The sequence below is a fragment of the Saccopteryx leptura genome, chromosome 4, assembly GCF_036850995.1.
Source record: "Saccopteryx leptura isolate mSacLep1 chromosome 4, mSacLep1_pri_phased_curated, whole genome shotgun sequence".
In the NCBI taxonomy this organism is placed as follows: Eukaryota; Metazoa; Chordata; class Mammalia; order Chiroptera; family Emballonuridae; genus Saccopteryx; species Saccopteryx leptura.
The window spans coordinates 51506524-51530667 of record NC_089506.1 but is presented as its reverse complement, the minus strand read 5'-3'; the positions used below and the strand labels follow the sequence as shown (position 1 = coordinate 51530667).

The 24144-nt window shown below is 36.8% G+C and overlaps 1 protein-coding gene across 8 annotated transcripts in view; it reads left to right on the top strand.

The window, feature by feature from the left end:
• MBNL2 (muscleblind like splicing regulator 2) overlaps positions 1 to 24144 on the top strand; it is a 162786-nt gene that overhangs the window by 121302 nt on the left and 17340 nt on the right. Inside the window, exons 6-9 of one of the 8 annotated variants that reach the window (XM_066380665.1) lie at positions 4516 to 4569; positions 5188 to 5341; positions 13328 to 13363; positions 14657 to 14751. In XM_066380665.1, coding sequence (XP_066236762.1) covers positions 4516 to 4569; positions 5188 to 5341; positions 13328 to 13363; positions 14657 to 14751 — 339 coding nt within the window. The remainder of the gene's footprint in view (positions 1 to 4515; positions 4570 to 5187; positions 5342 to 13327; positions 13364 to 14656; positions 14752 to 24144) is intronic. The other 7 variants (XM_066380667.1, XM_066380664.1, XM_066380669.1 and 4 more) reach the window with 7 other exon arrangements.

Sequence of the window (24144 nt, the reverse complement as noted above, 5' to 3'; positions counted from 1 at the left end):
AATCTTGAGCAGTGGGTCATTCATCTGTCACTGTTTTTTCTCAGAATCCCTGTCCATTTAATGCTCTTTCTTTATGACCTTTTAATTCTTAAGTCACTAAATAAAACTTATTTTTCTAAATGTGTGCATTTATATCTGAGGATGTGTGCATCCAAATTAAGAGAGTTGATACAACATAGAGAAATTCTCCCCCTAGTAAAAGTGTAGTTTTTAAAACTGATTATAATTGGGAATGGAGGGGGAGGTGAGAGGAGATGAAAGTAAATTGGTTACTTGTTGCTGGTGAAAAAGGGATTCTTTTAGAGAGCAAGTTCTTTAGTGTGGACTAGTGTGGACTCCATCTTACCATCTACGTAGTGAAAATCTCATCCTATGAAAAGTAAATTTTTTTTAATGATTCTTTAAGCTAGCCCCAATTTTTCCTAACTTGTATGTTGATTGTTAGCACAAAGAACACCCTTTTCCATTGATATTATAAATCATCATTAGATATCACAGATATCTCCAAGGTTAGGACTCTGGTTCCAAGAGACCAAAACCCAACTGAAGTTGCTTAAATGAAAAAGTTGGACTTTACTAGACCATATAGTGTCCTTCAAAGAGAGTGCAGGTAAAATAGGGCTCAGGAGTGCCTGGATCCATATACTTGAAAACCAGTAGGTATCTCTCTCTCTCTCCCTCTCCTTTTTTCTCCCCTATTTTCTGTTTCTCTTTGTAAATAAGCTCCATTCTCTAAGACCGGTTTCTCCATACAACGCTGACCATGGCTTTGCATGCCTTATATCTTTGAAGGAACAATGTACCTACTATATGTAAATGGTAGATGACCTGGGTTGCTGGGGATAATGGCCATTTACACAAACAGGTCATTCTTCAGGCTGTTGTCTTTAAATCAAGACTGTACTTTTCTATGCACCTTTCCACACATTATCACATCATACTCATCAAGATGCACAGAGGTTATTGCAGTGGGTGTCAGTATATTTAGTTACCGTAGTTTCCTGGGTTGTTACACTATGCCCAAATTTGAAGTTCTAATATTTCAGGGAATCTTGCAGCATCATCAAAGACAGCCCAAAGAAATGGTGTAGCTTTAGAACAAAAGCCAACTTCTTTCTGACAATTACATGAAAATTACTGAATCTATCATGTCTTTTTAGTATAGTGAGAGGCACATTTGAAACCAGCCTAGGTGCACTTGGATAAAGCCAAAGTATTCTTACTCTGGAAGAAAGATTACTCAGTACCTGAAGAAAAACTATTATTTTATTTCCCTATTTGAAAGAACAAATGGATTGCAGTAAGAAGATACTAATATTCCATTCACCTGGGTTTCATATCTGAACACAAAGAATTTTTGTAGTGCAGTTTTTATTACTGTCCAGATATTATTTCCTTTTCTTTTGATTAATTGGACCCTGAAAATTAATTTAAAGCTTTGATTCCAAGAAAAGAGACATTTATTTCTGTTAGAGCCGCCTTTTTTTTTTTTTTTTTTTACATTACCTCTTAAAACATGAGCATTATCTTCACTGGAATTTTTAAAATGTGAAAATAAGCCTGAGTTTCTCTCTGGTAATTGTAACACAAAGAGCATCTCATCTTCAACTAGCAGTCTTTCTTCACACACGTACAAATGGAGCTACACAAGGAGATCTGTATTTTGTAAAACATGTGCAGGAACTTAGAATTCCATCCTGCTTGTTTGCATCCTTTTATTCTATGTTAAAGTGGCAGCTCTGACTATTGTTGTGGGGGTTCCTGATACCTCAGATTTGGCCTTTGCCTGTAACGCCTGGCATGGGCCCTTAGTTTGTTTGCCTAAATTGACAGTTGGATGGTTCCTTGATCCAGAAAAAAAGCTGGCTACATGTACACAAGCTGGAGGAGGCCCAGAGGGTGCAGAGGATAAAAAGATTGGTAAGGCCAGCCAGAATGAATGCCAAGTGTCAGACACACAGTAGGAGTTCAATTAAAGAAAACTTCTTTCTCTGCATAGTTCCTTGGTGCCTAAGGAAGCCCCCAACACGCACTGGGTTAGGTGACTTCTAACGTCTGTTCTAAGCCTAAAGATCTTTCTATAGAAGTAAATAATATCAATCAAATAATATCCTCTAAATAAGAACATCTGCATACTACAATGTTGTATTATAACCTGATTATCCATACAGATTTCTTAATACAGTCTAGTCATGTGCCTCAAAGTATGAGGTGTGTATGATATTAGTATGTGTCCTCGGTCCTCCAAGACCTAGTAGTTCTTTCAAAAGACAAAACGTTTGTGTCTAATAAAGGTAACCGACAATATCGAGAAAAGGAGATGCTGTCAATGTCCAGCTCAGTTTAGAGCTCTGAGTTTCTTTGCATTCCTTGGTTATTATAATTTCTATGAAAATGAAGTTTCAGAAAACTGAGATCAGGAAAAAGAAAACATTAATCATCCAGGTGATAATCCTAGGGAAAAATATTTAATATTTGCTTTTCTACTTGATTTCATTAAATGATCCTCTTTTAAATCAAAATTTTGTTCATAAATACCACCCTTTGTAGACATAATCACTCTTCTAGTTAGCATATCAAAAAAGATCAACTCACTAGTGGATGTATTCTGTAACTCAAAATAATTTGGAGTCTAACCATCCAGTTAAGGTTCTCAGTGCACTCTATGAGAACAGGCTACAACCTTATATAGTTAGCACAGACGAATTTAAGCTAAAGAAAATGCATTATTTAGCAATATATAACTATACAGGAATGAAAGATTTTAAATAAAAGTGGTGTCATGGAAGTTACATAAGGGAGAACTTACATTTGAAGAAAGAATATTCAGTATAAAGAAGTTTTCTTATTGTGGAGCTTGTTGGTTTATAAAACTGTTCACAATTCTACTTTCAGAACAATAATTTCACAATATTTGATGGCCTCTATCAAGACTGCCATCCAAAACATTTTCTCCATTGGCTATTCTAAATATCTTCTCAACCTATAGTCCTTTCCACTATATTTCTAGTCCTCTCCCCATAGCTCTTCTATGAATTGATTTCCTATTATTTCTATACTTCTAATCCTGAATTATCAAATGATAATAAACAGCCCTTTATTTTCCAAGAACAGTATAATTTACTATTTTCCATTTTGAGGGATTAGTGCTATTTCATTTTATTTCAAATGCCATAGTTCTAATTCAGAGCTTTAGAGTATAACATTTTTATTTATTATACAAACTTGAGGGATTTACCTATTGTGCTAAAAACAAAAAAGGGGTATTTCATTTTTTATTTGCATTGGAGCTATTCTTTCAGATTTTTTTGTCACAGAATTTCATCATAGAATTTTTAGATTTTTACAATGATCAAGGAATAGGAAAATTTTTTTATTGTTGTGATCTAAATCAATCAATATTTGTTATTATTTCAGCTGTTTAAATGAAACTACCCAAAGTATGGTTATAAGTTAAAGATATTATTTTCTATTATTTCAAGCAGTACTTTGCTATTTTTTAGCTGTTTGTTATTTTTAGCTATTGTACTTGTTCTAGCCACGAGTTCCACATCTCATTAACTGGGTTGTTCACTGATTGTAGCTAAAAGTACAAATAGAATTATTAAATATAAATTATTTTGATAACTGAGGAAACTAAATACCTTTTTAAAGGGTATTTTTTTAAGGTAATCCGGTAAGTTGAGTTTAAGATAAATTGAATTTTAATTTTAAATGTAATGGAAAAATTAGAATGGATGATAAGTTAGTCATTAGAAACAGTACAATGGAATAGAAGTGGAAAATTTGAGAAATTTACTATTCAAATTTAAGACTTGTTAACTTTGGAAATTTATCCCACATTGCCAATTCATAGCAGAGTGAAGAGAAGAACTGAGACAATTATCCATGATTCAGACAAAAAATTAAGATCCAAACAGTTTTGCCTAAATAATCTTGTGTTTGAATATTTTTTTGCCTGAATTTTTTGTTTGTCTCAGTTTGCCACTTCATTTTGTTAGGCTAGATCTTCATTAAAAATTATTTTTATATAATTTAAGATATTTTTAAATTTGGATCTTATGTACTTAGTGCATTGATTATTTTATATTTGAAAATTAACTTATCAGAAGTTCTTCAATCCTGTGGCCCTTAAAAGTTGCATTTTTTTTCTGAAGCAATATAAAAAATGCTTATGGTGTGTATGCAAGCTGCTGTTTTGATTAACTTTCCTGAATTTCAAACATCTATATTTTACTCTCTTATATGCTTTTAACTAAGGTATAGTAGATGCATTTTTGCTTCAATACTAATTTAAGGTGTAATATTCATTTCTTTAGAGAACATTTTTGTTGTTGTGCATGCCTAGTGTTTTGTACGTTGTATATTGCATTCAGAATATTTTTTTCCTTCTCACCTATCCACAATGCAATGCCGTTCCCATGATGCACCTCTGCTTGCTGTTTACCTGTATGTTAATTCGCTTGAATCCCATTGGCCCACTGCCATCATGTGCTCGCTGCCTGTTATTAAAAGACTCAGTCGACTGCCAAAGCAATGAAGCGACCTCTCGAAGCATCTGTAGACCTGGTACTTTGACCTTTCACCTTTCGCTTTGCATGTAGCTTTTCAGAGAACCATCTGAGATTTGTATTACTTGTAAGATATTGGTTGCAAAAATCATTATTAATTAATGAAAAAATTCAATAAGGTGTTTAGTCATCTCATTTTCATATGTAATATGTAAAATAAATTAATCCTAACAAATTTTAATACCTTTTCCAAAAGAGTGAAGCAAATTTAAATTACTTAGCTCAGAAAATGCTCATTATAATTCTTATTAATATTTAAATTCAATAAATTGTCATTTAGTTAAAGAAAAGAATAGGTATTAATAATAACACAAATGCTTTTTCCCTCCTTAGAATAGTTTAACTTTTTAAAACCTGAAGCCATTTGTTGTGTTGCTTGATAGTTTTTCTTTTCCTTAGTTAAGATGCTATTGTTTTGGGTTCAGAAATCATGCTTTCGCTCTCAATAACAAATTCTCACTCATTCGACATTGCCGCTGTTTAAAATAAGGTGCATGGCAGAGGCAACTCCTTAGCTGTCATTTTTGAAAAGAATGTTGCAATTGATGATCTCTGTGGACACTGAAGGTGTATTTACTTTGAGTTATACATATCTTATCCAATTATTCACTTATAGGCCTTTCCACCTGGTGCTCTTCATCCTTTACCAAAGAGACAAGCACTTGAAAAAAGCAACGGTGCCAGCACGGTCTTCAACCCCAGCGTCTTGCACTACCAGCAGGCTCTCACCAGTGCGCAGCTGCAGCAACACACAGCGTTTATTCCAACAGGTATGTGCCCTGACAATTCCAAGTCCTGTGTCCGTGTGCCCTTCTGGTCATGTGCTTTCTTCTCATTTCTTTAAGCTGTTTGGAGGCATCTAGTTGGCTTTTAAAGGTCCAATAAATATAGCCTGAAACTCATAACTGTCCTAGCTAGCTAGATATATTTATTTACCTTGCTTGGATTGATAGCTAATGACTGTTAGGATTCTAAAGCCAAATATTTTAAACAGTGAAGGGATAGATTAAACCCATGAGAAGTAAATTGTAGTTAGGCCTTTTGGTCTCTTGTATTTATACATACTGTGTAAAATTGTTTATGTAAATAAGATCTTTTATGTGTGACAGTTGAAATTTGTCATTAACCCTGAATGACCTAAAAAAAAAGCAATTCCTGTAAATACTAACCTTTTCTTTTCTATTCCTATTCAGAGCACTAAAAAATGAGGCTATCCAAATTAAAGCAATCCTCTACTCATATTTTTACATTCATTCTCTCTCACCATTCTTCTCAACTTCCATCAAGTTTACAAATACAGAGAGCTTTTATCCTTGGTTTCTAAGCCAGTGCCTGATAATCTTAGATGCTAAGGTGCATTAACTCTATTATTCCACTAAAAGATAAATTATATTAAATAATAGAATCTTGAAGTTCAAAGGATTATTAGTGATTTCCTCATCCAGTTGATTGTTTTACAGATGAGAAAACTGAGGCTCCCCCCAAATGTGAAGTGACTTCCCAAGGTGACACAACCAATGAGAAAAAGACCTAGAACCTAGTTTTCCTATGGCTGGTCCAATGTACATGACATGACACTCCCTGGGCCTCCATATGTAGAGGCCACAGAGTTCTCCTTTGAAGTTTGGTGTAAAACATCAAATAAAAGTGAAGAAACAAAAAGTACAATGCATGTCAACCCTCCTCCATTTACTGCCCACCTCCCTGACCACAGACTTACATACACCATATACAAACACAAGGAGTCACCATAAATTGACTGTGGTTTTGACCTTTTAGTCTGTGTTAGAAGCAGGGATAATATTCTCACAATATTTTCTAGAGTGTCAAAAAAAAAAAAACCCCAAAAACAACAACCAGAGAGTCACTACTTAGGCCTTAGTGAGAAGACTGTCCATTGTATTACTAGTTTCAAAGTCAAAATTGTCATCCCAGGATAGTAACTTAAAGGTAAATATAGACTAATAATAATTTTATCAAAAAGAGCTTGTTGATCCTAATCTACATGGTTGGACTTTCGGGTTTATTATCCATTTCCTTAAATCTCATAGCATATCAAGAGTTAATATAGGAGGAAGTTGAGTAAATATTTCTATGGTATTTTTTGTATAAATCTACAGTTTTAAATTAATTGTTAACCTGTTAACAGTATATATTATGGTAAAAATATAAATCACAAGTAAAATGGTTCTTAGTATTTAGTTTTCTTATTTTAGTTTCTGTTCAACTCTTAAAAAAATGCTCATAGAGCTGTAGAGTCAGTCTTTTTGTCCTATTACATCCTTACCTAGTGACAGATCAGTGCAGTTATAGCACAGCAGTGCTTGTACATGTAATCTATTTGATATAACATGTTTGTAAAATAATTACTAGAAGGTAAACGTACTTCGAGGTCCTGTGTGATTTCTACAAGTGTCTTATTTTATAGACCTCATCACTAGATATTTTAAGAGCAAAAAATTAAGAAAGAATATATTCAGAAGGAAGAAAACATAAAAGGACAAGTGTGTTTCTGAAAAGTGGGTGATAATGCCACTGCCATTTCCTGGGAATGTCTATGACATCCCAGAGCTAAACCGTGTAAAAGACTGCAGGTCTCTAACTCATGTTTAAGACTTCGATCTGATAACTATTGATTTGCTAAATTGCTGAAAGAATTCTCATTTTAAAATAGTTCACCTGGAAACCATTTAAAGACTTTCAAAGCAAGAAGGAACATCGTCCCTTACGCAATGACTTGATAATTGTTGATGAAATGCATTGTACTGAAAAGCAGTAGGCGAACAGGCTGCTATGGTTGTGCACTTCCACCCTCTGCTGGATTCTTTAAGAACTGTTCAAGTGTGTCTGGCAACCCTCAATTGAGTGGGCTTTGGGAGCCAAAAAAATGGGTCCTAACCCACTTAATTCTGTGAATTACAAGTGTTTCCATCTATAACATGATACAAATATCATAGTGAACAAATATGTGGCCCTCATGCTCGGGAATGGTATTTCAACTTTTAAGAAGTTTTTCCATTGATTCTCTTAAATGATGAAAGAGAAAATAATTTTATTTAAAAGGAGTTTGCATAATCTTTCCCCCACTTAAATCCATAACATAAATGTCAGTGTTTATTTTGGCTCTAGTTTTACCTCGGGCTTTCTTTCTCACAAAGCACATTTTCAACATAATTTAAAAATGATAATAATCATCACTGTTAATCATTGTTGTTTTTAAACCTCTGCAAATTAAGTGATATGTTCAAAAATATTTTTATAACTTAATAGATGGTTAACCCATTATTTTTAAACTGACAGATTTTGATTTTTCTACAAATACTTTAATAGCTGTCATAAATATGAAACAAAAAGCATTTTATGTTCTCCCAGAGGTTACCCTTTATTGACAGGTCCTTCATGGTGATGTTTTGATGTGCTACTAAAATTCTCCCATTGACACAATGTGAATTTGGATTTTAGAAATTCTATCTTCAGGCTAAGGAGATATTAATATAAAATATTATGCAAAATATGGGATTCTTCTCCCAAACCTGCTAATATAATTATCACCCTGGTTGATGCCCTAGCACATTTGCAGTGGGTGGGAGTTTCCTTTTTTTCCTTTTTTGATAGAGGTTCTTTTAACCTAGTAGTTATACTTTTACTTTGCTATGTTAGGAAAGTGGCAAAAACCACACACACTTGCAAAAATAGCAGCATAACAGTTCTTGGCATTTCTCTGACAGGTTTATTCTGGGAGTTACTGTACATTCTCACATTATTCTTCAAGATAGTTCTGCCAGTGGTAGACATAATTATTTGCATTTTGCAGATGGAAAAACTGAGGCTGTGTCTACACTGCAAAGTGAAATATATAATTAATGGAATCATCCAGATAATTCTGATTCACAGATTCTAGAGTTGAAACATTTCTGCAGCTGATGTAGGAAACATTCGAGAAGGCTTTGTTGATTAGATTTAGTGCCTTAGTGAAATGTCTCAGCTGGTAACAACAAAGACAACCCACTGACTCCCTCCTTGATTTATTTTATTACATTGAAAATATAGAATAAGTAGACTAGGGAAAAGTGCTAGCATAAATATTGCCTAGGGACCAGAAACCATAATGTTACATAAGGTTACCACACACCTTCATAAATGATTTGTGAGTGTTTAGTGGAAACTATATCTGTATGAAACCACAGTAGAATTCATGTATCCCATTCAATTCAGCAAACAGTTGTTGAGCACACAGTATACTCTCAGTTCCAGAACCAGTAATGGAAATGCAAAGCAGTTCAGAACTAGGTGAGAATCAAATATAAGGTAAAGCATTAAGGGCTACACTAGGATATGAGCAAAGCTATTTGAGGGTGAAAGAGAAAGAGGCAGTGTATTCAGCCATCAGCATCTGTACTGACTAGTTGACAATGGATACGGAGAAAGAAAGACTTTTCATAGAACAATTCTGCTTAGCTTTTGTAAGGAAGATTTTGCTGATGAGGGAAGAGCATCTCTGGTAGTGGGGGACAGCAAGTGTTGGGAAGAGTATATTGAGGAATAGCAAGTTGTCCATGGTAGCTGCAGTGTAAAGTACTCAGGAGGCTGGGAGGTGGGTGAGGAGATTGAAGTGAGATGAAAAGGGAAAGATGGGACATGAAAACAAGATCGGTGCCAGAATCTGGCATTAAGTAACACAACCTTACATACCTAAAGCTATGTGTTTCCAACATTCATATCACTTTTATACCACATAGAGACTGAAGCTCTTAATATTAATTTGGCTGAGCATTTCAGCCATATCCTGAGCTGAAGACAATGTGATGTATCCAATTCTAGCCCACAATGACTGCAGGAGTTGCTGTTGATGGATTACAACCCAGTGACATTCACATGCATGACACAGGAAAGCCCTCCAAGAAAGCCCCTCCGTATTGGAATGCAAGAGAATAACATGGAAGTTTTACAGGGATAACTTTGAAATGAAGTCATTCACAAACTAGGTACTTTAACAAATCTTAGGAACAAATTGCTCCCAACACACTATCACTAATGGCTGAGAACATTTTATTCATCCAGTTGCCCACCTACTATATGCCCCATAGACCTAGACATATATAAATAAACCCTGCTCTCCCAGAGGGTACAGGAGAGAAGACGGATGGATATTCAAGAAATATCCATATAAATATACAATTAAAAATTTTTATGAGTACTTTGAATGAAAAAAGTAAAGAGTTTGATAAGATTTTAAAATAGAAAGCTGATTTAAATGGCATGTGGAGGTAGGTAAAAGAAAAATGGAACAGTTTTCTAAAGAAGTGACTAGACCTTTAGATCTGGAAGATAAGAAGAATGGGGTAAAGATTATTCTAGTTAGAGGGGAGAGCTTGTGGGAATTCCAAAAGTAGGACAAAAGTGTGATATGTTTAGTTCAAAGAAAGGAAAGGCTAACCTGTCTGAATCATGGTTCCAGGGGAAAGGGGTAGAGGATGACCTGAGGAGCTAGTGAGAAACTGGATCATAGGTGGCCTTTACCCTAAAAGCAACGAGAAGGCAATAAATCATTTCCAGGAGAGAAGAGAACTGGTCTGTATTTGGAAAGGTTTACAGTGGCAGAAGAGTGGAGAATGGACTAAGTGGAAGACAAGGATAGAAGCAAGGCCTGGCCTGTGGTGGTGGTGCAGTGGATAAAGCGTCAACCTGGAACACTGAGGTTGCCAGTTCAAAACCCTGGGCTTACCTGATCAAGGCACATATGGGAGTTGATGCTTCCTGCTCTTCTCCCCTTCTCTCTCTCTTCTCCTCCCCCCTCTCTAAAATGAATAAATAAAATCTTTAAAAAAACACAATTTCTTCATTAAAAAAAAAAGAAGAAGCAGGAAGACCAGTTAGGCTGTTATGTTATTAAATAGCTGAGCCTAGAGATAATGGTGATCAAAACTTGAGAAATGGCAGTAGAAATGGACAAATACAATATACATCAGGCCTTGGTTGGTTTGCTCAATATTAGAGCATTGGCCTGGTGTGTGGATGTCCTGGGTTCAGTTTCATGCACACAGGAGAGGTGACCATCTGCTTCTCTACCCCTACCTCTCCCCTGTCTCTCTTTCTCTCTCTCTCTCTCTCTCTCTCTTTCTCTCTTTCCCTCCCACAGCCATGGCTTGACTAGTTTGAGCACATCAGCCCTGGGCACTGAGGATGGCTCCATGGTGCTTCCCCTCAAGTGTTAAAAATAGCTCGGTTGAAGCATGGCCCAGATGGGCAGAGCATTGGCCCCAGACAGGGTTGACAGGTGGATCCCAGTTTGGGCATATTTGGGAGTCTGTCTCTCTATCTCCCCTTCTATCACTTAGAAAAGAAGAAGAATAAAAGAGGATACATTTAATTTTTAAATTTTATTGATTGATTGATTGAGGAGAGAAAGAGAAAGAAACCTTGATTTGTTGTTCCACATATTTATGCATTCCTTGGTTGATTATTTTATGTGCCCTGAGCAGGGATCGAACTTTCAACCTTGGCATGTCAGGATGATACTTTAACCAACTGAGCTACCTGGCCAGGACACAAGATACATTTTTGAAGCAAGATTGCTTTGACTTATTGGTGAATTGGACCAGGGACTTGCACAAGGCAAAGTGGTGTCAAGCATAATTTTCAATTTAAGCTAGAATTACTACATAGATAGTAATGTCATTCTAGCATTTCCTGAGGTGGAGAAACATTCTGTGGGAAAGATCAGTGTTGGGGCATGTTAAATTTGAGACACTTGTCAGATATCTAAGTTGAAAGTCCTAGTGAGCAGTTAGATGAAAATACCTGGTGCTCAAAGGAAAGAACTTGGCGGGATACCTAAGTCTGGTAGCCTTAAGCTCATAGATAGTATTCAGATGCTGGATTGAATGATATCGTGAATTGAATGACATAACAGGGGAAAAAAACAGAATAGGTGGAAAAGAACCAAAAATTTTATATATACAGATATCTATATATATCTATCTAGCTATATATATAGATATATACATGTATACATACATTTATACAAGTATATATACATACATACATATACATGTGTGTATATGGTGTGTGTGTGTATTATCAGAAATACAAGAAAAAAAGAGTGATTTACTATGGAGGGAGTGGCTAAGTGCTAACTGTTACTGAGACTCAAGAAGTTAAGTGAAGAGGGAAGAACTCCCGCTGACTGCCACAATATGGAATTCTTTGCTTGCACTGGCAGTTTAGGTGGAGAGGTAAAACTAGAAACCAAATTGGTGAGACTAGAAGAAAAAATAGGGAAATAAATTTATGTGCAGGTAACTTTCAGGAAGTTTAATTGTGAAGATTAGAAAGATATTCTAAAATTCGCTGGAGAAAAATAGGGTGTCATGAACAGGATTTTGAGGTGTTGTTATATGTGTGTTTTATGCTGGATATGTTAGCATGTTTTCTAAAGAATCCAGTAGTAGCCTTATAAATAGCCGCTTTTCCTGACTAGTTAATGTTACCTGATCAATACGTAGAGCAGGCAAAAAAGTCACCCTTAGGTGTGAACAGTTCAGAGAGAGACTAAAGACCTACATATGTTAGATTCTTCACCTGGCATCCCAGAAGGCAGTTATAAGCCCTAAGTGGGTGCACCTCTATTCATTAAAAACTAATTCTTTTGTACCACATGACACCCAAACTTCAGTTATCTAAATCTATATTACTCTGATTTTCATCTAAGGAACTAAACTAGAAGTAGATAATTATTTTCAATACAGTTCTTTTTTTCAGTCCTCCACAATATTTATAGTCAGAATTTTCTAATTCTAGCACATTAATAAGATCATCCACAGGCAAGGCAACTATTCCCAAGGAAAGACTAAAATCTTCCCTCTCCACCTCCCACCTACCCACTTAGACATCAACTTGAAATTTCCTAGGAATTTTACCAAAGGTCCCCCTGAGGGAATACCTACTAGCAAGCTATAACATAAATCCCTAACTCTGGTCCTAACTCAGCCCCAATTCTGCACTGCTTTGCCTCTACAGTGTTTAGATTTTATTGCTAGATATTATTCCTTTATCATAATAAATTTGATAGTGAGAAAATAGATCACATACTGCTAATAGCAACCTCAGTTGTCCTTCTTATATTAGAGGGTTTTCAAGCAGCAATCTAAAATTCGCCTGATCTACAAGCCTTTGATTTGGAGGATCCAGAATCTTAATTACTGACTGTTTTTATTATCAAATTGTTATTGACACAAAACATTTTACAACCAAACTATAAAGCAATAATAAGGTCAGTGTAATTCAGTGAATACAAAACCTGACCTGGATTTAGGAATAGAATTCTATTTCTAGCCTTACCCTTGACTCACACTACACAAGAGTTTGGAGTAGTTACTATGCCTCAGATTTTTCATCTGTAAAATATCCAGTGTCTACGATGGAGGATTAACTTGATAATATCTGTAAATACTTTGAGGTCTTTGAGCAAAGACACTGCAACATTATCACATGTCATTCTTATTAGAATCATGTTGATGTATATGAATAGAAAGTGTGAAAAGCAGTCTAAGGAGTGAGCTTTGAATAATATTGGCTTAAAACAAATCAGATATATTTGTGTCAGTACTGAAATGTGAATGGCTCTAAAAGATTTGTTAACTAACCCTACTTATTTCTGGTTGTGCTTCAATCTCACTTTGAATGTTAACTCTAAACCGCTAACCTGTTTCTTTCCCTTTATTCACTTTTTCCACCTACCATTGCATGACATGCAGGGTCAGTTTTGTGCATGACACCCGCTACCAGTATTGGTAGGTTTCAACCTTTTTTATTTGTCTTTTATATTATGTATAATACCTTCACTTGCTTGAAATTTATTTGAGAGATGGTAGAAATGCTTTAGGAAATGGTAGATCTGAAGGCTTATTTGGCTTTAGAGTTAACGTATAGGTTTGTTAAATGTACTTGTATATTTCAGAAAATGACCGTTTTAATGTGACTAGAACAACCACTGTGCTAGAACAACCACTACAAATCATAAAAACCACCAGAATGAGTCTGCTTTTAAATGAACTGTATTTTGTTTCTCTTTATAGTTTATATGGTTTAGCAAAAGGAAAAAGAAAAAGCTTACTTTATCAGAAAGGCAGGCTAATTTCATCAATGTTTTAAAGTTTCATAGTGGTGTGCCTTTATCTCCTCTTTGCTGTGTGTTAGAATTATCAGAGTTTCCCAGAAGTATTTATTCTTTAAAAATTATAAATGGATGTATTTTGAAAACAAATATCTGACCTGCCTTATTTTTTTTAATTTTAAATGTTGATTTGTTTGCAATGGTTATTTATACCTTAGCATTCCCTTAAATATTAACCTTTAATAATATATCGTTACCCTGCATATCCCAGTGTCTTGCTACAAGAGTCTGTCTTTAGGACACATGAAAATTAGTTCCATTTAGAGTAAAGAAAAGTAAGCACTGGCAGAATTTATCTGGCTATTTCATAGTAACTGTATTAGAATTTATATCAAAGCCATGATTTTTACTGCACAGTTTATTGACCCAAATAAACCACAATCCCTAGTAATTTCATTTCAAAAGAGCAGTCCCAAATTGACAAAAAAATAACTTAACCACAATAAATTCTAAAAAATATCCTATCCCAAATTAGTTTCAAATATACTGAAATTTTGATATTTTAGAATTGTGATTATTGATGAATATTATATATTCTTATTTAACTGGACATTACATTTCAAGTTTTTAGAAGCAATCATTATTACAAACACTATAGACTCTGAATTGGGAATTATCTATTGTTAGAAGTAAAATGTTTGTAAATACATCAACCAAAGTAATCTGCTTTGGCCTTTCTGGGAATCACTGATTATGTTTTTAAACTTCCTTTAATTGTACTTGTAATAAGCTATTTTCCCTTTTTTATTTCTCTCCCATGCTTCCTTGCTTTGCATTGTGATTGCATGCCATCTGCTGGTTTAACCCATGATGGCTTGCTGCTCTGATATTCACCATGCCAAAATACCACTTCTATTACCATAATGCTACACCCTCCTGTTCATTGCTCCCATGGTTCCCCTCCTGAAAGTACCCATGATGCACAGCGCTACGTCAGCCACTGTCTCTGCAGCAACAACTCCTGCAACAAGTGTCCCCTTCGCAGCAACAGCCACAGCCAATCAGGTTTGCTCCTTTTAAAGCTTTCTTTCACAAATCCCAAACTCTAAATGAGTGCTGATATTTAAAAAAAAAATTCTCTGTGAGAATTTTTTTTTCATGTTTATCCATCAAATTTTATTTTTTTAATTAGTTTATAGCAAGCATTTATGGACAGGTTGCACTTATTTAGAGTTAACATTTACTGCAAATAATGATGTAGCTATGTTTTGTGTTGCACTGTTTGTTTTCGTACCTAATATTGTGTAATTAACCTGACAGGCTTAAATTCCTTTTAGTACAGCATTATGTATCCAGTGGTTTGTGAATTGCCACAGAGAAATTACAAAAGCTCTCCTGCAGGTGCTTCAAAACTGGCTAATTTTGATTCAGTTCATTCAGACCCTATCCATCTGTTACAGGGGGAAAACATTCTCTTAGAAAAGTCTTCCCTTTTTCCTTAGTATCAAATTTGAGGTCTGAATGATTCTTGTTAACATTTCACCTTGGTTATATGTGCTCCCAAACTCATTTGGTTCCTACGATACAATCTGTTCAGATACTGGCATAAGAGCCAAACCAGACTGGAAGAAGAGTACTTAGGCACTGAGTTCACAAAGGCTGGATATAACTGTTAGGGATGTTTAACTCTGTTGGTTTAATGCATGTGCCGATAAGACCATGGATGTACTATTTCTCAGTGAGGACCAGTTGGCTATTTCCCACTCTGTAGTCACGGGCTGAATGCAATCCTAACCTCAGCCAACCAATTTGCAAGTATATGCTCCTGGTTTGGAGATGTGCATGAGGATGAGTCAGCAAAAACTCTTACCTGGCCAAGAAAAACACTTAATTGCACATGCCCGCCCTTCATAGAAGAGCAGTTTTGATTTTGTTTTCAGCTTAGTTTTGTTTTTTTTAGATAAAACCAGCATACTGACAAAACATGAAAAGAGATATAGGAGTAGGCTAGAGGGGAGGTCTGACCTAATGAGAAACACTGGAAAACTTGTGTCAGGGAGTAAATGGCAGATTCCAAAATTCATTCTGCAGGTAGGAAGGGCTGCTTCACACTTCTTTCCATGTTCAAGTGAATATGTGATTGCAGTGTTATAGATTTCATCACTAAACAGAGAGGTGTGAACGCACTTGAATGAAGGAATAACAATAAAATCCCATGACAGCTCTTACTCCAAATTGTGATAAAGCAAGAAAGAACAAGGGCGGGAGTCGAGGCCCCGTGGACACTCAGGCACACAAAAAATATTGATCATTCTTCATCTCTTTACTCACCACCCTCAAAATGCCAACTTACCCCTAGAAAAAGCCAACTCAGCTTCAAAACAGGTAGAACAAAGAGTAGCAAAATCAATTTCTTAGCTGGGAAGATTTTTTGTTTTGCAATGATAGGATGGGAGAAGGGAGAGACAGTGTGCATCCATCTGTTATTAGGTTTAGAACATATCTTTTCCCCTGCTCATTCTTTTTAAAATTTTATTTATTTATTTTTAGACAGAGGGAGAAAGAGGAGGGAAAGGCAGGAAGCATCAACTCATATTAGTTGCTTCCTGTATGTGCCTTGACCAGGCAAGCGCAGGGTTTCTAAACAGCACCCTCTATGTTCCAGGTTGAAGCTTTATCCACCACATGTGTTGCACCACCACAGGTCAGGATCCCCTGCTATTCTTTTTTCTTAATTCAGTGAGAGGAGGGGAGGTAGAGACAGACTCCTGCATGTGCCCCAGCCAGAATCCACCTGGCAAGCCCATTAGGGGGTGAGCCCACTAGGGAGCTCTGCCCATCTGGGGCATTGTTCCATTGCTTAGCAACCGAGCTCTTCTTAGTGCCTGAGATGGAGGCCATGGAGCCAGCCTCAGTGCCCAGAGCCAATTTGCTCCAATCGGGCATGGCTGCAGGAGGGGAAGAAGGAGAGAGAAGCATGAGGGGAAGAAGTGAAGAAGCAGATGGGCATTTCCCCTGTGTGCCCAGACTGGGAATCGAACCCAGGACATCCACACTCCAGGCCTACCACTGAGCCAACCAGCCAAGACCTCTGCTCATTCTTAATAAGAAAGTTAGAGATCTGTTACTTTTATGTGTAAGTCCTACTTTCTTGAACCATGGTTTTGTGATTTTTTACAGAATTTTTGTTACACAGTCTTTTCATAAAAAAACAAGTTTGAAGTATAATAGAGTAGTACTGGTTACAATGGAATTTTACCTATATTTTATGACAAGTTAAGCACTTTTAATGGATATCTCTCCTAGGAATGGAAAGGAAGTCAAGATTAAAGACATAATTTGGAATTTTAGGGAAAATTACTTTATTGTGATAAATATTCAATCATGTATCATAAATATTTTGTCAGCCAAGTGATTTTTTTGGCTTCTTTGGTAGAAAACATTTCAAGAGATTCTGTACATATTTGTAATCTTATATGTATGTAGTACATATATGTATAAGGAGGCAGGGTTGGAAAGTATGAAATATTCAAAAGCTAAATTATATAATTTTACAGCAGTATAATTGATATTTAACTTCAATGAAATCCAAATAAATAAAATTAAAAGAGTACCTAACAGGAGCTTTAGGAATCCTAGATTGTGTGTTTTGCAGTGTTGAATGTGATAGTTGCCGGACTGCATATCAGTGATGAAGGGAAATCCGGTGGCAGCTTTTGATGTATGTCTGCCTGCACATGAAAACCACAGAGAACGAAATAGTAGTAAACATAAACTTTTAGATATGATATTCTATGTATTTTCAATAAGTTTCAAAGAGCCAAGCAGCTACCAAAGAATTTAGAAATTTATTTTTAGTGCCCAAGAATTCAGAATTCAGCGATTGTTGATAACTGTGAAATGAAAAGTTTATCATCTTAGATTTCACCTTTTAAACTCTAATTGAGTCATACCCAATGTGACTTATATGTCATTTAAATGTAATGCATCTCAGTTTTCTCATTTGTAAGAGGAAGACTAGAGCTAGGTCTCCTCGAACCAGCTTGAAGATTCAACAAGCCTGTGGTTCCTTAGCTGTTATGCTAGGCCCAAAGTATGAGATTATGAAGGTAAACACAAGCAGAATACAAAGTGGTACTAATATTTCAGAGTTCAGTGAATGATAAGCATTCTGCCTTCTCTTCCTTCATTGAGCTATCCATCTTTAACACAAAATGTGGTCGGGTTTTGACAGTTTTTAAGTTCACTGATCAATTTAGACTGTCAGTTCAGATAGTTCAAATCCCATATGTATTTGTAATTAGATATAAATCATTCATGGATGTGAGGAGATAGACCAAAATATCCCATGACAGGTCCTCCAGTTCAGCGTTTCTTTACATGCTATCCCTGGTGAGTCAAGATGAACAAGCAACAAATTTATAAATTCTATTCTCAGGGTTTAATCAAAGGGCCAGCAATGAAAGTTTTAACTGAACTTAGACCTGTAGTCTGAAATCATATGAAGGCAAAAATCCAAATACTTTTGGGAAATGTAAAATAATTTTTTAGTTGTTTAGTTCTGGGAATAGATATAGAAACAAAAATATAATAAAACAAATTTATTCACAACTATTTCCTGTTTCAACTAAGATCTTTAGCTTTCATATACAAATTATACCTAATGATAGTATTATTCTTTACAAACTAATTATTATGTACAAGATACTATTCAAAATGGTTTCTCTCTCATATATTATATATTATGTCATATCATATACATATTTTATATTATATGAAAGAGAATACATATGTATAGATACATTCAATTCTTACAATAGTCTTATAAGTATGGTTATCAACATCCTTATTTTTTTTTATTTTAGAGAGAGTCTATAGATGGTAAAACTGAAACAAAGTTTGATTACCTTAGGCTAAAATAAATAGCTAATAAATGGTCTCATTGGAATTTAATCCTAGGCAATTGATTACACAGGCCTTGCTGTTAACCACCATGCTACACTGCCTCTCTCTATAATTATAAATACATAAAAGTTACTTCATCAACAAATGAACTATCTGTTGAATGGGACCCTAAGCAACAAACTCCCTGTTGCTATAGAAGAAAATGAAGGAGTCTTGCTGACGCAGCTTAAACAAAGAGAAATCTTAAACTGGGAGATGAACTGAATTTGAGCATAGTTTCAAGCTAGTTGTGGAATAGCCAGGTTATGTTTAGAAACCATGTAGCAGATATATATTAATTATACTATGTAACCATATAGTAATATCCTAGTAGTAGTATAACCAGTGAGTAGGCTGGAAATTATGAATAATTTCTATACAAGTAAGATAAGTAAAAAAGTAAGATACAAAGTAAAAAAAGAATTAGTCCTTTGTCTTAGTGAAGCCAAGTTCCTAAGCATATTTTGTGGATCACTGTCTTGGCCTTTACTCTTAGCCTCCGCCAATCATATCACAAATAGTGTGGTAACAAAGGAAATCCGAATTGAAAGTGAGAATACCATATAAATCAGCCAATTTAATTTCAACCGAACAAATCTATGGATGACTAAATTGAAACAAGTTTAATCTCAGAGTATACACTAAAAGAGGTAGAAGTAAACAGTTTAATATCCAGATTCCCTAGTTTTTTTCATATTATAAGAATTTATTTATTTATTTTTTTATTTATTCAGTGAGAGGAGGGGAGGCAGAGAGACAGATTCCTGCATGCACCCCAACCAGGATCCATCTGGCAAGTCCACTAGGTGGCGATGCTCTGCCAATCTGGGGTGTTCCTCCATTGCTCAGCAACCGAGCGCTTCTTAGCACCTGAAGCAGAGGCCATGGAGCCATCCTCAGCACCCAATACCAACTCTCGCCAATTGGGCCATGGCTGCAGTAGGGGGAGAGAGAGAGAAAGAGAGAAGCGAGAGGGGAAGGGGTAGAGAGCAGATGGGTGCTTCTTCTGTGTGTCCTGACCTGGAATTGAACCCTGGACATCCACGCATTGAGCCAAAGCTCTACCACTGAGTCAACCGGCCAAGGCTTCATATTATAAGAAATTATACTTAATAAAATGAGAGTACAGATTTGAATTCCTATAATTTAAATTGTAGTAACTTATGTCGTCATTGCTTTATTATTTTTTATTTCAAAACTACATTCTATTTCAAAAGGGGAGAAAATAATTCCCAAATAAATATATTTTAAGTCTTAGTCTCTTCATTCATACACAGAGGTTATTCAGTTTACCTAATCACATCCTTGAAGGAACAATTAAAATACAATTACACTCTGGGTCTTTCCTTGAACCCCTGCAGCTAGACGTACTCTTTCTCTCTTCTGAATTCTTCAAGGACTTTGTCAGCCTGTTCCTTACAGCATCATCGCTAGATAGAAAGTGACAAGCACCGGTGTACAAAGGTGGGAAAGTATCAAGTTTAGCAGAGAAGTACTAACAAGATATTGGTCAGAGCTTTGGTTTGCAGAATTTGCTACAATATAGGGTTTGATTCGGATTGTGCAGGATCTTAAATGACAAGTTAAAGGGCTTGACCCTGATTTGGCCACTGAAGAGTTTTCAAACAGGATAAAACTCTAGTAAGAATGAGCAGATGGATTCTAGGTGGGAGAGTCTGTGGAGACCATTGAGAGGTCTTAACAAGAGCCTAAACTGAGACAGTGGCAGCTGGCAGCTGGCCTACTTTGTCTTGTCTTTGTCCATGACATAGGGAGAGTTACTTTAGTGAAAGAGGAACAGAAAAATTACTTCATACTGTGGCAAAACCTGTCCAAACAAGTGTTACATGGCAGAAAAAGAAATTTGGGCTGGCATGAAAGGTTAGCCACTAAGTTGCCTCTGTAGGACCTGAACTGAATCCCTTTGAGAACAGCAGTTGGGTGGTCTCAGTGGTCGGATACCTTCAGTGTGCTTACCCCAAACATTCAGCTTCCTACTTGCTACCTAAATGAGACTTCAGAGCCACCAAAGCTTAAAGACCTCCAGACCTTTGTGCAAAAGAAAGAGTCCCTTCAGATTTGGTATAAATACATTTTGCTTAAGTTTCCACAATTACAGCTATGTGGACAGTGGAGGAAATTACCTAATTTATTCTCTGTCATAAGTCCCTGCTACAAAAACAAATTCTTATGCATTAGATATTAGGATTTTTTTTTTTTAATGCAGCACTCCATCACTACCATTAAAGCTGGTGAGCTCAAATTATATTGTTGGTAATATGTTAATCAGCAGTCACATCTTCAAAAAGTGGTCATTCATCTTTAATATTAAAAATCCTTTAATTTTAAAGATTCAAGCTCACATCTTCTGAATGCTTCCCCAAAGATTAAATCTATTTAACAGAAAGTTGGCCTTAAGCTTATTGAAAATTTGTTAATAATATATCATACACACACAACCCTTTATGTACTGGAATGTTTGAGAAGTCATAAAATCCTATTTTCCAGACATGCTTGATCTGTTTACTATAGATAATCAGTTTCAACAATATCATATCAGAAATAGTCAGAAATATGAAATAATGACATGCAAACAGATTTATACATTAAGCTTTGTATGGCCTACTACAAACTACTAGAGAGGGAAGGGAAAAGCAAATCATATTTCCTTATTTCTCACATAAAAATGTGAATACAACTTCAAAGCTATTTGTATACAGATTCTTGGGTATGTAAGTCAGCCGTTACTAACCAAGAAATCTAAAAAGGTAAGGTCATGTTTTAAACTCTCATATCAAAGAGCTGTATAAATCTACTATTCAAAGCCATCTGTCAGGACTATATTCAGAAAAGTGTAGGAGGCATTAAATGTTCCCCACTATCCACCACTTGAGCAATTTAGAACCTGTTTCTTCACAAGAAAATCTTGGTACTGCAAAGCCCCAGTGTAGGAGGAGTAGACTGCTGTCAGATACCTCTCCTGAGGCTGGCCTCTATGTAAGGATGATCAAACTGTGAAGACTCTTTTCTCATGGTTTGCTAGTTCCTGGGAACAGATTATAGAAAGCAGCTGGGCCTCAAGTATGTTCTGCTCCAAAAGGCCGAGACAGCAAGTGTCAGAATCCAACCCTTGGCCCTGGCCGGTTGGCTCAGCGGTAGAGTGTCGGCCTGGCATGCAGGAGTCCTGGGTTCGATTCCCGGCCAGGGCACACAGGAGAGGCGCCCATTTGCTTCTCCACCCCCCCTCCTTCCTCTCTGTCTCTCTCTTCCCCTCCTGCAGCGAGGCTCCATTGGAGCAAAGATGACCCGGGCGCTGGGGATGGCTCTGTGGCCTCTGCCTCAGGCGCTAGAATGGCTCTGGACGCAACAGAGCGATGCCCCAGAGGGGCAAAGCATCGCCCCCTGGTGGGCATGCCGGGTGGATCCCGGTCGGGCGCATGCGGGAGTCTGACTGCCTCCCGGTTTCCAGCTTCGGAAAAATGAAAAAAAAAAAAAAAGAAAAAGAATACAACTCTTGTGCATTGTGCTCCGGCTGAGACATCTATCTCAGGGTTACACTGCTACAGTTGTTTCTCCACCTGTAACTTTTTGTTATTCTAACTATAGAGAGGTTCCATTTCAGTAATGGATCTGGTTGCTTCAAATGAGACAGAATTGCCATATCAAATATTTTATTTTGTGAAGAGAGGTAGAAGTCAGTAAGTCTGGGGGTGGGGGGAGAGATTGGAACCTGCTGTATCTATTCAAGTAAAAAACAAAACTATAAAAATTACAGTATTTGCATTCAGTTAATGCTATTAGTTAAGGCTCTTGGCAATTTGAGTCTAAATTCCATGTGCAGTGTGGCTAGGGTTTTGGAATCCAGACTTGCTAGTGTGGTCAAATTTTTTTTTAGAGGAGAGCAGGAAAGGGAACTCTGTCTGAGGTGAGAGCCACATAGAGACAGATTATTTTTTTCCCTTCAAGAAAGCAGAAAATAAGACAACAGACCTCTTCTTTTCCTGCCTCAGAAGCAACTGCCATGATGTTAAATTAATAAACATATTTGCAGATTCTCTAAGGAGAAGCTAAGTTATATAAGTGTTGTAATCGAGTACATTTTTATCTTCCATGAATAATTTACACCTCATGGTGAGAACCTTGGGTAGAATTCTTTTGTACATGGCACCTAAAGACATAATTTCAGTTCCAGTTTTGTGCAGCTGAAGAGAAAACGTCAAGGGTTCTTATGTGGAACTTCACTGCCTGGTGGATTGTCCTACTTAGTATGCTTTGAATCCTATCCTCTTTTGCATTTTGACGGCATTGAGGGGAATCTTTTTAGATTGAAAAGTTATGTTCCCCATAGTATTTTGACTTTTGTTGATGGGAATAAAATCATGCTCAGTTTTTCTAATTTGAGGTTTCCTCTTTTGAGCAGAAGAAAAACACAGTTCATTCTCTCTGTGTGTTTATTTCGAGCTCTCGATCTGGAAGGAGAGAAAGACTGGCTGCAGTGCAGGAATTCAGGTCCCTTGCCAAGAGCTGAAAGATAAAAAGGGTCTGGTTTCGATAAAAGTGGCTTGAACAGAGTAAAATTTTGATTCATTATGCATTTATCTCCTCAAATCCTGCCACGCCTGTCTGCTCCCTTGCAGCTGTACCTGCGTGTCCCGGGGCAGCTGCCTGTCTTTCTAGGTGGGTGGATGCAGAGGAGAGATCCTTACTGCTTCCCCGTAGGAACAGCAAGCTAACCGCGTCCGGGGCAGCTGCCCGTCTTTCTGGGTGGGTGACTGCAGAGGAGAGATCTCCACTGCTTCCCCGTAGGAACAGCAAGCTAACCTCGATGTCACTCCACTTAACCAGATGTAACATCACCGTGTATCAAGGACAAGCTGGCTTTAGGTCTGGCTTCTCAGCCCCTTCTCGCATTCCCTCTAAGCAGTGGCTTCCAAAGTCTGAGTCTGCTGACCATTCTAGAAGCCACACCAATGTGGGAAGGTGCTAAAGATAACTAGGAGTTGACTGCCTAGTCAAAGAGATGTGAAGTAATCAGACAGTGTCACAAAATGAAATAGTAATATCCTCAAACCTTACTATATGGGGGAAGTAAGCTTCATGGTAGGGCCTTATCCCTAAATTGGGGAGACGGGCCTTGAGGGATGTGAAGGAATTAGATATAGAATGAACAGGTGAGGTTATTCCTGAGTAGTGTGACAGTGAAGAGGTGAAGGCGGGGATGGCACGAGGGGAAAAGGGAACTGGCATTATAAATGTACCAGCATTATGCTTTACACGTGTTCACATTTAACCCAGCCATATGGACCTTATTCTCTGTCTTGTGCATGTAACAAAATCAAGGCTCAGATATGGCCACAGCTATGATTCGTAGTAGAGCCTGCGTTTGAACTCAGGTGCATCTGACCCTGAAGCCAATGCTTCCCCCTTTGCCCACATTGTTCCCCAGTAGGCTGTGAGGTTCAAACAGGAGTTTCAGATTCAGTCTCGGACTTATCCCACAATATAGGCACATGG